The following is a 13,019-nucleotide window of genomic DNA, read 5'->3' on the forward strand; positions in this document are numbered from 1 at the left end:
ATCTCCAGGACGCAAGCTGTCTCTGTAAGTCTGTACCATGTCTGTACCGTCAAAATTGGTTAACGGTCATAATTAATAATAATAATTATCAATATTACTTAGATATCTACAATCTGTCGATAGGTTACTCAGCAACGTTGTTAACAAAAAAATGACCATATTCTTGTTTTTTAGCATCATCACTGTCCACAGATTCAGATAGATTTATTACCTAGACAGTAGACACAGCCTAGGACATTGATTATAATTATGTATTAATTTCGGCCGTAAACAGATGGGCCGTGAAAAGGTACCTAAGACTTCGCGTGGATAAAATAATATTAAGCACATAGATGTATATGGTAATCCATATACTATTACATATAGGTAATCCTAATGCCTAGCCATAGTATGCGACAGGTAGAGATGGCAATCGGAGGCGATGGTATGAGGCGGGGAGACGCCTCGCACAATCCCGAACCGGGTTAGCACGCGGACTGTGCGGGACGTCCCCACGTCCGTGCCGATTGCCATCACGACCTGTCGCGATAAAAGTAACAACTTATGAACTTGCGTACCTGTGCGGTGCTACCTATCGCATTTTATTTCGCGCGCAAGAAGTTACTACTTGCCACAGTAGTTACCTATTAATTTAAAAATTAATCCAGGCTTCAGCATTTTTTATGAAAGTAAAACCAAATTAAGTTTCAAATAATTTATTTACATATTGTGTGCATCTGCAAAGAATAGTGCGTATATTCGTATATAATATAAGGGTAGAGACATGAGAAAGATGGAATATAAGGCGTAAGTTAATTTTTTTATTATTTATCGAATGCTCTCTCTTTCAACAAAAAAAATGACCCAGGGTAGTCCAGGTATCTTCCTACTACTATATGAATAATATAGATTTTTAATAAAATAACTTAAAATTTTAAAAACCCCGATACAAAAACCTCTAGGGTCACATGGTCGACAGTGGATCAGTGGTACACAGTTGATCACGCACACAGTTGAACCATTTATTCATGTAAGAGTAAAACAATATTACAAACGTGTCTCGCTTGTGAACCCCCTTCCACTCCCGCAGTCGCTGCGCGGACGCGCTTAGTAGTAGACGCGGGAGCGCGACATTTTGTTTATCCGGAATAAAAACGACCAATCAGGTAAATTGAATTTTGTTTACAAATCTCAAAGTAACGCTCTCATCTGATATATTTTATTCTAATCGTGTGTGAAGATTAATATAGAGTGATTGAATGATAAGGAATTTGCGAAAATATTTATGTTTTTTTTTTAATTTGATTTCGACTTGTATAGTGGTAACATGGTTAACAGTGGATTGATTCACTGTGTACACAATGGATCACGATCCAGTGTGTACCACCTAAACGACTTTTAACTTCGTAACTTAACGGAATTATAACTTTTCAGAAATGCCGAGGAATAAAGTAGAAAAAAGGAAGGTAGGAGCTCATTCGCATGAGCAAATGCAGGAAGCCTTACAAGCAGTAAAAGATGGGAAAAGTATAAGGCAAGCTGCTACTGACCATAATATTCCATTCACAACGCTACAAAGATACAAAACAAAAGAAAAAGAAACTCAGAATCAGCTTCTACGATTGACACCAAACTACGCGGTAAATCAAGTTTTTTCCAGAGACCAAGAAGTAATATTAAAAGATTATTACATTAAATGCGCAAATCTTTTCTATGGTCTGTCTGTTAATGATTGTAGACAAGTAGCCTACGAAATGGCCAAAATAAATGGTATCAAAATGCCAAAGACCTGGACAGAGAACCGATTGGCTGGTATAGATTGGCTGAGGGGTTTCCGCCAAAGACATCCGGATTTGACACTACGTAAACCAGAAGCATGCAGCTTAGCACGAGCATCGGCTTTTAACCGGGAAACAGTAAATCACTTTTACGATAATTTAGAGAAAGTAATCCAGCGCCATCCTGCATTTGCTGATGGGACTAGAATTTATAACTTAGACGAAACTGGTACCACCACTGTGCAAAAAACTCAACGAATTATTGCGCCAAAGGGCAGAAGAAATCTTTGTAAAGTGACAAGCGGCGAGAAGGGAACACTTGTCACTACCTGCAACATTATAAGCGCTGGAGGACAGGCAGTTCCACCAGTCATTGTCTTCCCAAGAAAAAATACGAACCCTCGCATGGCTGTTGGTACTCCACCTGGTTCACTGATTCTAGCAAACCCATCTGGATGGATGAACAGTGAACTGTTCCTCGATGTAATGAAGCATTTCATACGAAGAACGGGAACTTCGAAAGAATACCCATCAATTTTGTTAATGGACAATCATGAGTCTCATCTTTCTATTGAAGCCCTGGATCTCGCCAAAGAGTCGGGTGTAATTGTACTTACATTGCACCCACATACATCAGCGCGTTTACAACCACTAGATGTTGGTATCCATGGACCATTCAAAACGTTTTATTATTCCGCCATGAGTTCTTGGATGTTACGAAATCCTGGATGCCCTATAACTATTTACGATGTGGGAGCATTAATTGGCCAAGCTTTCGCAAAATCTATGACACCATTAAACATAACACATGCTTTTAAAAAAACTGGAATTTTTCCTTTCGATCGTCATGTTTTTAGTGAAGAGGACTTCGCGCCTAGCAGTGTTACTGACAGACCAGAAAATGCACAACCTGAAAATAATTCTAGCGTTGAACTCGCAACCACAGACCAACAACAGATTTTACAGCTAGAAGATAACCCATTGCATCGTCGAATAACCGACTCTCCAAGACCCTCCACTAGCACTGCTGAAGAAATATCGAGAGATACAATGAGTCCATCTTTGCTAGAGAATTTAAGTGGCACTGAGTATTCAGAAAAACCTCCAGTACCAGTTTTTACCACTCCAGAGAAATCTGTTTTAAATGTTCCATCTGATCTTTCGCTTCTCCCTCTTGATGGTTCTACAAGTCAACCTACTGTTATACCAACTACCAATAATATTACTGAAATTAACTTAAGTGTTCCACCTAGAATCAAGTCTCTCATTACGCCAGATCAGTTTCGGAAGCCACTTAAAGCACCTGCAAGAAATGGAAAAAGGAAGCCACGAAAATTAGGGAAAAGTCTTATAGCCACAGACACACCAGAAAAAAACGCTATTGCGAAACAAAAAGCAGCCAAAAGGAAGAAAGAAATCAAATGTAAAGGGAAAAAAGCAATACGTCAAGTTCTGCAAAGTGACTCGGAAGATGAAATGGACATAGTTTTGAACGACGAAACAGATGATGAAGGAGACTGGATAGAAACTGAGGAAGAACATAATATAACAGATGATTTATTGAAAAGACCACTTGTACGATTACCAAACGAAGGAGAATATATATTGGTGCAATTTTGTTCGAAAAACCAAAAAATATATTTCGTTGGCAAAGTTCTCGAAGAACGAAATATCAGTTCTTCAGACTTATATGTGTCTTTCTTAAGGTACAAAAAGGGCAAGTTTGTTATGCCTAATGTCCCAGATTTATCATATGTGAAAGATGAAGACGTTAGATTTATTTTGCCCAAGCCCACCGTTAGTGGAAGTACTAGTAGACAACAATCTTACTATGTATTCCCTGTAGATTTAAGTCAAATTAACATCCGTTAATCTTTTTAAATTTCTATTTTTTATTATTCTTTAATTAAGATAGTTATTTTATTAATTACGAAAGAGAATGTTTAAGACTGAGACCAAAATGCCATATAAAGATAGAATTGTTTTTATTTTTCAAATCTTAATATCTAAGTAATGAGTAGGTATAAAATGATTATATTTTTTATTTTCTAATCTTTTTAATTATTCAAACTAGTTACTTAAATGTTATAGCTAACGTTATTGTGCTTTATTGAATAAAGACTGAAAAAATACTAAGTTCCTTTAAATTTCTAAGAAAAAAATGTTTTGTTGTCACTAGTTGTGATTAGTCTTTAAATAAACATCCAGTTGATTATATGCATAGATTTTTATTATTTTCCGTTCAGATTTTCTTCGATCCACTGTTAACCAGGGTGCGATCCACTGTAAACCAGGGGGAGTACACAGTGAATCAAAACCCACTTAAAAAATAAAATATCTATTTTATTTATTGTACACTGAATGTTAAAATGGGCAATAATATTATAAACTTTAATAACTTCATAACCCCCTGGCAAGTTTCCGTATAATTCTGACGATTAGTTTTTGTAAAATAATGCGTGAAAAAAAAGTGATCCACTGTTGACCATGTTACCCTATAAGAAAACTAGAAAAGAGCTCATAACTTTCAAACGGCTGAAACGATTTTCTTCAATTATAGCTAAGAACACTCTCAATCAAGCCACCTTTCAAACAAACAAAAAAAAACTAAATTAAAATTGGTCCATTCCTTTAGGAGCTACGATGCTACAGACAGATACATAGATACACACGTCAAACTTATAACAACCCTCTTTTTGGGTTGGGGGTTAAAAAGAATAATTTTTTCAATGCCATACAATTTATATTTGCTGCATTGTATTGTTTATAAATGCAAGAGTAAAAACATAACCATACAATATTGCAATAGGTAATATAATAATAGTAATTAGTAGAACATAGTTTACAGATTTATCATACAGGTGTAATTGTTAAAAAAGGAAAGGAAGATAAACCTTATCATGAATCAAAGGGATCTTTGGCATGCCCTTACCCCAAGTAAGCTAGAAGTATATTCTATATGGGACGGGTACTAGTAATTTTTCACGATTTGTACTATTAGGCTTGAGCTTAGTTTAGGAAACATTGGTACTGATTTTGAGTAAAATTAAGAGTATTCGCATCTCTTTCTTGCCAATGTAATAAGAAAAGAACAGCCAAACCTAATTTACAGCTATCAAACCATCATGACTTTAGATGCGAGTCAAGAGCTTGTTTAAATTTTTAGCATGCACTAAAACAGCAGTCTTTTACTCTTTTACTTTAAAATTCATGTTCGGCTCTTTTTTAACTGACTTAAAAAAAGGAGAAGGTTCTCTATTTGACTGTATGTTTTTTTTTGTATGTTTCTTACGCGATTACTCCGCCAAATAGGAACTGATTTTGATAATATTTTTTTTGTTCGATAGGTCATACTTCCGAAGTGGTCCCACTAGTATTTAGTTTGGTGAAGATCTGATGAATATCTTCAGAGATAGAGAACAGAACTCCTCAATGGTAAATTGCTCATGATTGGTGTAATAGCTTAGTAAACAGAAGGGTTTTAACCAGGTATAGCACATTTTAATACAGTGGGCCACTCAAAATTGTGAAATAAAAAAAATTCAAAATCAATTGAATTATTTTTGCTTCTTAGTGTTTGTGTTTATTGAAGTCGCTTTTTATTTTTTTTGAATTTCTTTTATTAGCAATATGAAAAGAAAAAGATGCAGATACTCTTAAAAGTTTAGAGAAAAACATCAGAATCCAGAATGCGTAAAAAATGACTTTTCGAGCGGCATTTTAACTTGTCAAATGTCATGTAAAAAGTACGATTTTAGTCCTTATTTTAAAGGGGAACTGTACTTTTGACATGACTGTTGACCCATAGTTAAAATGGCGCGAGAGAAGTAATTTTGTATGGACTATAATTATAATTTACAGCCAAATGCTGAACCTGTTTAAGGACATTAAGCACTTTATTGTTTCAGTGTTTGGCTGTTCATGAATAAAAATACATTATAAAATTTAAAAAAACAAAGCTATAATATAAAAAAATTGAAGACATACTGCGTATGACGAACATAAATTAGATCAGTCAACAACACACAGTGGAAATATTAACAATCATAATCAATAAGGTGCAATTTTGTCTTAATTTGTACTTATATTCATTGTTCAGTACAATACATGATACAAAAAATGATTAATTAATGGAAATGTCTAGACAGCCACAATTGGATGTTTAATAATAAAAAATAACTTGCCATAAGCCATAGTTTCATAAAATATTTTTCTACCGCAAGTTATTAGATTTGATCCTAAAATTCAATTTATAAATACACTTTTACATTTAATATCTACTCCTAGCACAAGCTTTACGCTTAATTGGAGGGCAAAGGGACTATTAGTGAGCAAAATAAACTTGGCTAATATTCTTTAAAAAATATCTAAAGTCTAAACACTTCCTTAATTAATTTATAGAAAAACGTCGTTATCTATGTGAAAGCATAGGTGAAAGCATGGTAGGTCCACATTTTGCCTACAAAGTCAACGTGAAAATCTACATTTGTTTGATTATTGACTGTTAGCATTTTTTCCAAAGTTAAATAAAATTTATAATTTGCAAAGGCAAAACAATAGTGGTATGAAAGCACCAATAGTGATGAAGACAGGGATGAGCACAGAGCTATCATCCATAGAGTAAGGGTCAGGTTGTTTGGGTCCGCTTGCACGTCGGGTCTGTGTGCTTTTCTCCTCCACTTCTTCTCTAGGCTCCTCAGTGTCTGCTTCGGGCCACACTATGGGCGGTAACTTAGGAACTTCATCAATCGTTCCTCTTACAACATACAAAGCATTAATCTTTGGATTATCTCTATACCCTTTGATGAATTCAACTTTAATTTTTCCACCTCTTATGTCAGACTCTTCATCATTGTAGTAAAGTTTACCATTTTTAATAGAATAAGGTACATACTCATCGTGAGCTACACCACGGCCCACTTTGTCAAAAATGTCTAAATCAGCTACTATGGTATGATCTCCATTAAGAACAACATCGAACACTTTCATGTTGGGCGCATTGAAGTACACCTCACTAAACTTTAGAACTAACACATAATCACCATCTTTATTAGCTGGAATGTCATAACCGAAAGTACTGTGGTGATATCGTTCAGTCTGATATAATATTTCGTCCTTAGAATTGACTCTTCCAATCATAACGAGCTGCTTCCCGTAGTCCGAAGCTGTGCCCACTCTCCCCTGCAAAGGATCCTTCTCATAATGAATACCGTATATATCGGTATGAGCTGGTCCACCTGCGTTTATTGCGTATATAATTTCCCCTAAGCCGGTAGCACTTTGAAATAAGCAAAAGCTTATTAGGGAAATAGTTGAAATCAGAGACATTTCCTTTGCGATTTCTATGCTATTACATAAACAATCACAACTTAAATAGTCTCAAAGTGGTTACATAAAATTCTTAGTACATTTTTTACACAACTATTGTAATAATCGAAACATTTGTTTATTTAAATCACCGGCAAGTTTTTCCGAATTCCAATTTCCATCAAATATAATCATAAATCTAACAATGCCATCTCAATAATTCTCAACACGTATTGACAACCACAGACCAGTAAATTGACCGACAGGCGACATTGACAACGATAAACGATTTACCGTTGACAGCAAATAGTATGTAAACACGTTATAAGAGGCAGCACTTCCGTTCAAAAACGAAAATTAAGAAAATGTATGAAGTTTGTGGAGTGCTTCAATACCAACATTATATCAGTCACACTGACAGAAAGACAGTACTGCCAACATTAGCAAACAAGCGGCTCTTCTCGGGTTCTTCCCAACTTTTTTTGAAATTAAATAGTTAGGTTTAAAATAAAAGAATAGAAACTTAGTAAATTGTTTATATTTATAATTATTATAAGACTAGGAAATACAATTTGTAATAAAACTCAAAATGGTGAGGCAAAGAAAATTATTTTTTTGTGAAATTCCTCCCTAGAGTGCGGTAAAGATAAACAGGCGTTTCGATAAATGCCACTCTAGAATCCAAGGCCAAAAGCCAATTTAAAAAAAAAAACACAGACCAATAACCTAGCAGCGATAACAGTGGTTACGGGTAACTTTAGAAAAATCTCACGCATTCATTGCGGCTTGTTATCTTCGTGCTGTGCATTTAAAAAGTATATATTATGCACCTTTAAACCTTTACAAATAAAGTTATAGACCGTTTTCAGTTGTTATTATTATAAAATGATTTAATAGATAGTAGTTAGTTATTTATAGTACTCTTCGACAAATTCCGAGGGCATCGTGTCTATACCCTATAGGGCATTGATTAGGTATATTTATGATTCTTAACGGAACTTTTACAATTTCTGAATCAATTTTGGCAGTAAGCACATTAGCTGTTTGAGTTTGCAAAGCCTTGTCCTCAATTATTATTGTTTTAGCCCAGTGGTTTAAATATCTGCAACAAAAAAAAAACTTTTTTAAAACATAATATTACCTACCTAGTCTAGTTGCCTACCTACCGCCACCGTCTACTGCGATTAGCGACTATCATATGACGATATGAATATTGAATATTACTACCCAGAAATTAGACCCACCGTTTATTATGAATTTATAGACAACGCATGTATGTACCAACGACGCCAGTCACGACTATAGGTAAACGCGACTCCGTAAGGTTATGGTCCGTCAGGATCCGAATGCTACTCCAGTTTTTCAATAATAATATAATACGTACTAACAGCATAACGTTTTACCCTCGTCCACTTACAAGATTAATGAAAATAAAATAAAAACTATAGATTGTGCATAATTTATTTTAAATGCCTTTGTAGAATATAGGTATATTAAGACGAATATTAAGTAGGTAGGTAAGTAAGTACAATACATTATTATGGTTTTAGTAAATAACTAGCAATTACAACAAGTTTTTCCTCAACTGACTTTAGTGGTAGGTAAACAAGAAGCTTCAAATGCGCAAGAGATGCATTATGTACGGCGCTTATGACGTCGTTACCGCGAACTGTCAACCAAATCATGTAAGTAGATTATGTGATACCTACTCGGAGTGAAAAGTTTGACTACAGGGAAGTATAACACACAGATAGGTATTGGATCTGTAAACTAACATTGCGCTTACGCGTTTTGGCGAGGTTTTTGCAATAGGTATGTTTACCTTTTAATTCAGCTAAGGAAAACTAGATGCATAGGTACCTATAATAGCTAACTTATATTTATTCAAAGTTGTTTTCGGCAAATTCCGAAGGCGTCAGGTCTGTATCCCTCGGGACATTGATTTGGTACGCTGATGATATTTCTTCTCGGATCATCTTCAGTTATAGTATCATCGTTCAAATCTTCCGCTTGCCTAGCATTTCGTGCATGGATACTTTTGGCCCATTGATTTTTCACAAACTTTTGAAAAATCTCCGAATCTCTGAAAAAGGATATCTTCCCGTATGATTTCATATAATAAGACTCTTATCTAGTAACGACTTTTGTAATCTTATCGATTGTGTTTTGCATTTTGTATGCAGAAAAATCGTTAGGCAATCTTTCACATATTTCTGTGAGTTGCGACGTGCGAGATAAAGCCAGCGAGCGTCGTTCACGATTCAAGATTTGCACAAGTAGGTATACTGTAGCTCATAGGTAAGTAGGTATATGTACTGAAACTAGAAACTGAACTCAGATTTTAATGAGTAGATAAAACACTCAATTAAAGAATTTGAAAAGCCCCGTATTTTTAATAAAATGCCACAGAAAAACACTCACGCTAGAGCTCCTCCTCTCCATACATCACGGCATTGTCCATTTATCCATTGCTGGCCCGGGGGACAGTTTGGTGGGACAGTTATCATGTTTTGTACATCAATGTCTGAGGGTCTGAAAATAAAATAATGATCTTTGAAGTTAAAAAGTACTTATAGCACGTACTCTACCTACTTAGCGCTGCGCTGTTAGCATCCTCTAATTCTATTTCACAATACATAATAATATAACGACATGATCCTCGTCTTATGTCTTTCATGACTTCATAAGTGTCTAAGACTATTCAAATGCAGGGCTTTTTATTAATTTTTGAAAATATATACCTAATCTAATAGACGATATCTGTTTCGGGGTAGGTACCAGCCAGGGCACTTTCCGTGCGCCTGAGTGCTGTGGATCCCTTTTGGATACGAGTGGGAAAAGCAGTGCTTGGCCCGCTGTACCTATGGTGGTAACATGGTTAGCAATTTTTCTTCATGGGATATTGCTAGCCATGGCTAGCTGATGGCAGGAGGGGGATGTTCGTTCACGCGTCCTTCCAAGCCTAAGCAGAGAAAGGGAATTCATATTTCCGGAAACCGAGGACCGTCCAGATATGAGACTGGCGGAATAATAGGAGGAATATCAGCCCACCTCTGGCACGTTGGAGCGGACTGGTTTATCACCGGAGAGGAGGTGTGGTAGGTGGTTGGTGGTGAATGCAATCCAATTTAAATGCAATCCTGTTTAAATTTAATCCGTTATATAAGTAATTATTACTTTAGTAACAACCAATTATTAATAATTGCCTATAAGATAAGCAATTAACGAGAAATCTATTGAGGCGTATCTTAAGTACCTACTGTTTACCTAGGTACATATTATTATTTATTAAGCCACAAAGTACATTACCTACGTTCGTATTGGGTTAGTACTTTGTAGTAACTTTTCCATTACTGCAATCTCACCTGGTGAAGTACAGTCTAAGATGGAAGCGGTATAACATGGCATTTTATTGGTATGACAGGTTTTACTAAGCCCTAACTACCCCTACTTATTGGGTTTCTATACAGTATCGTACCGAAACGTTCAATTTTTATTTATTTTTATCCGGCAAAGCCAAAAGGAACGGTTATGATTTTAGCAGTCTATGTATGTACTATGTATGTATGTATGTGGGTATGTATGTATGTGGCTGGGTATGTATGTTTGTATCCAGATTCTGTGTGTTCCACCGTAGCGCCTAAACTACTGGGCAGATTTTGATGAATGAGATGTCAATCGATTCGTCGTAAAGGTCGGGGTGACATAGGTACGAAAAAAATTGACCTAACGGATGTTACATGAAAAAAAAAGTGGGGGTCTCCAAAAAATTTTTTTTGCTATTGTATCGAGTGGGATGTCAAATGAAAGAAGAAAAAATTCTGAGTTCATAAATGTAAATGTATTACAACATTAAAATATGCCAAGCGACAGAAAAACAATTTTACTATAATATTTCAACGTTTATTAATACGATCGCAGTCGGGTTTTAGTTTTCAACATTATCTTGTTATTTAAACCACTTTATTGCTTAACACTATGACAAAGAATAAAATATAGGATAGATTTACAAACAAAGGGCGACCTTATCATTACAGTGATCTCTTCCAGGCAATCTATATCAATTCAATCTTCAAAAACGTTTCACTTACATTTTTAATGGTGCAGCAGCAGCCACTGCGCTATTCCAAATATCACGACAAGCCCCGTTCACCCATTCTTGCCCTTCAGTACAATTGGGTGGCGCAATTATTACATTTTGCGGTATTTCAGAAGGCAGTGTTGAGCAAATGCCTAAAATGCTTACCACAACGAATAACGTAAGCATCTTACAACGTAGCCTGTTTGGGAAGAACTGTTTTGTCCACAGTAAAATTATGTACTTTATTGTCTACGATAACTAATCTTAATTTACAGTAGAAAGATAAATCAAAGAATTGTTTGCGATATGTTATCTATCATAATATCGTATCAATACACACGGCTAGTGTGTTGAAGCCAAGTTCTATATGAAGCAGTACTTCGGCCCTTAAAATTGTTTTAGTATCTCGGTATTCGGAAGCATTTGCATTTTTATTTGTTTTTAAAATATATTTTTTTCGCCTAGAAATATTTAGGCCATGTAATAAGATTATGATTTATTTTGCTTAAACCTTGTGCAATTAGGACCTGTAACACGCGGACGGACAGACAGACAGCAGTGACAATAATATGGCTCCGCTTTTAACCTGTGGGTACGGAACCCAAAAAAACCCCATTATCGAGAATTTGTGGTTAAGTAAATCACAATATAAAATTAAATATGTGAATGAACAAATAATTAGTTAACTTTAATCTCATGTAGATGGCGCTGCCCGTCATTAACTTGCAGTTTTGCACATAAAAGTGCTGTATCTTGTGACTGGTTTTTAGAGTTCCGTACCTGAAGGGTGCCTTATTTCTAAGTCTCCGCTGTCCATCCGTCCGTCTATCCGTCTGTCTGACAGTGGGCGGTATCTCGTGAACCATAATAGGTAGAGAGTTAAAATTTTCACAGAATGCGTATTTCTAATGCCGCTATAACAATAAATAATAAAAAATTTCAAAGAAAAATAAAATATTTTAAAGCGCCATCTTTTGACAAGTAGCTATTGCGAATCGTAGACGGGAAAGGTTCGAGTCATAAAAGGTTCAACTCATCACCGCTAGATGTTTTTACTAGTTCTTGCCGTTAGATTAGGAGATATTTTTAAGGGGCTTTCAAAAGTAGGTAATATTTCTCGTACCTACGATGGTACGGAACCTTTGTGTGCAAGTCTAACTTTTTATTTGTAAACTGTAGGTACGGTCTGCTGATACAGTGATAGAGTCTTGGCATGTCACCATGGCGAACTAAAAGTTGGCCTACGTACATTAAAATAAATGCCATGTATTTGAGATCGTTGATGAATCCATTGTGCACTAATGCATAATCAAATAGCCTTAATCCATGGACGAGTGAGCAAACGGATTCGCAAAGCTTAAATAACGAATCGATAACCTTGTTTATTTTAAGGCTTACGTCCGACCTCGTTCGACATAATGTATTTTATTTAACATAAAAAATGCAATTCCTTTTAAAATTGCTAGACTGTTTTATAGGTAGCAATGATTTGTAGTTGTAGGTAGGTACACTCTTTTGCAAAAAAATTGCCACCTATACAAAATATAAACTGTACAACCACGTACCATGAGAAGTGTTTCCTTCAGAACTCAGTATTTGCAAAGCTTTATCTTGTTCTTCGTAGCACCAGCCGTTATCAGTCCTCGCCATTGGTCCGTCTGACAGCTAAAAGCCCCCTTCTCACCATGTATAGGCTAAGTTGTACTTCTTCTAGATTTTTTGAGATCCATGTGGGTCCGTGGGACCATGTGGTATTCTTCCGGTTTCTTAACATTCTCAAAAAAAGTGGCCCCGTGACCGAGTCATACTTTTGCTAGATTTTTGAAACTTATGTCTTATGTATGGTAAGTCTAAAATTGACTGTGGAATGTGGA

At 35.7% G+C, this 13,019-nt stretch overlaps 3 protein-coding genes across 6 annotated transcripts; 1 reads left to right on the forward strand and 2 right to left on the reverse strand.

The window, feature by feature from the left end:
- Positions 1-936: 936 nt before the first annotated feature.
- Positions 937-4,078, forward strand: LOC123879265. Its single transcript, XM_045926923.1, has 2 exons — positions 937-1,145; positions 1,414-4,078. The coding sequence occupies exon 2, from the start codon at positions 1,416-1,418 to the stop codon at positions 3,627-3,629; it is 2,214 nt and encodes a 737-aa protein (XP_045782879.1). The 5' UTR covers positions 937-1,145; positions 1,414-1,415; the 3' UTR covers positions 3,630-4,078.
- A 1,948-nt stretch (positions 4,079-6,026) lies between these two features.
- LOC123879475 lies at positions 6,027-11,411 on the reverse strand. 4 transcript variants are annotated; one of them, XM_045927199.1, is made up of 4 exons: positions 11,156-11,407; positions 9,486-9,596; positions 8,939-9,147; positions 6,027-6,037 (listed from the first exon to the last, which is right to left on the reverse strand). In XM_045927199.1, the coding sequence occupies exons 1-3, from the start codon at positions 11,329-11,331 to the stop codon at positions 8,949-8,951; spliced, it is 486 nt and encodes a 161-aa protein (XP_045783155.1). In that variant the 5' UTR covers positions 11,332-11,407; the 3' UTR covers positions 6,027-6,037; positions 8,939-8,948. The 4 variants fall into 4 exon arrangements, with proteins under 4 accessions (XP_045783155.1, XP_045783171.1, XP_045783163.1 ...); XM_045927215.1 differs by lacking the exons at positions 6,027-6,037; positions 8,939-9,147 and adding exons at positions 7,587-7,946; positions 7,978-8,166 and having other exon boundaries at positions 11,156-11,411; XM_045927207.1 differs by lacking the exons at positions 6,027-6,037; positions 8,939-9,147 and adding an exon at positions 7,587-8,166 and having other exon boundaries at positions 11,156-11,411.
- Positions 6,284-7,336, reverse strand: LOC123879444 (malectin-A). The gene has a single exon (XM_045927152.1). It carries the CDS (start codon positions 7,083-7,085, stop codon positions 6,291-6,293), a length of 795 nt encoding a protein of 264 aa, XP_045783108.1. The 5' UTR covers positions 7,086-7,336; the 3' UTR covers positions 6,284-6,290.
- Positions 11,412-13,019: the final 1,608 nt, after the last annotated feature.

Source organism: Maniola jurtina, chromosome 3, assembly GCF_905333055.1.
Source record: "Maniola jurtina chromosome 3, ilManJurt1.1, whole genome shotgun sequence".
Taxonomy (NCBI): Eukaryota; Metazoa; Arthropoda; class Insecta; order Lepidoptera; family Nymphalidae; genus Maniola; species Maniola jurtina.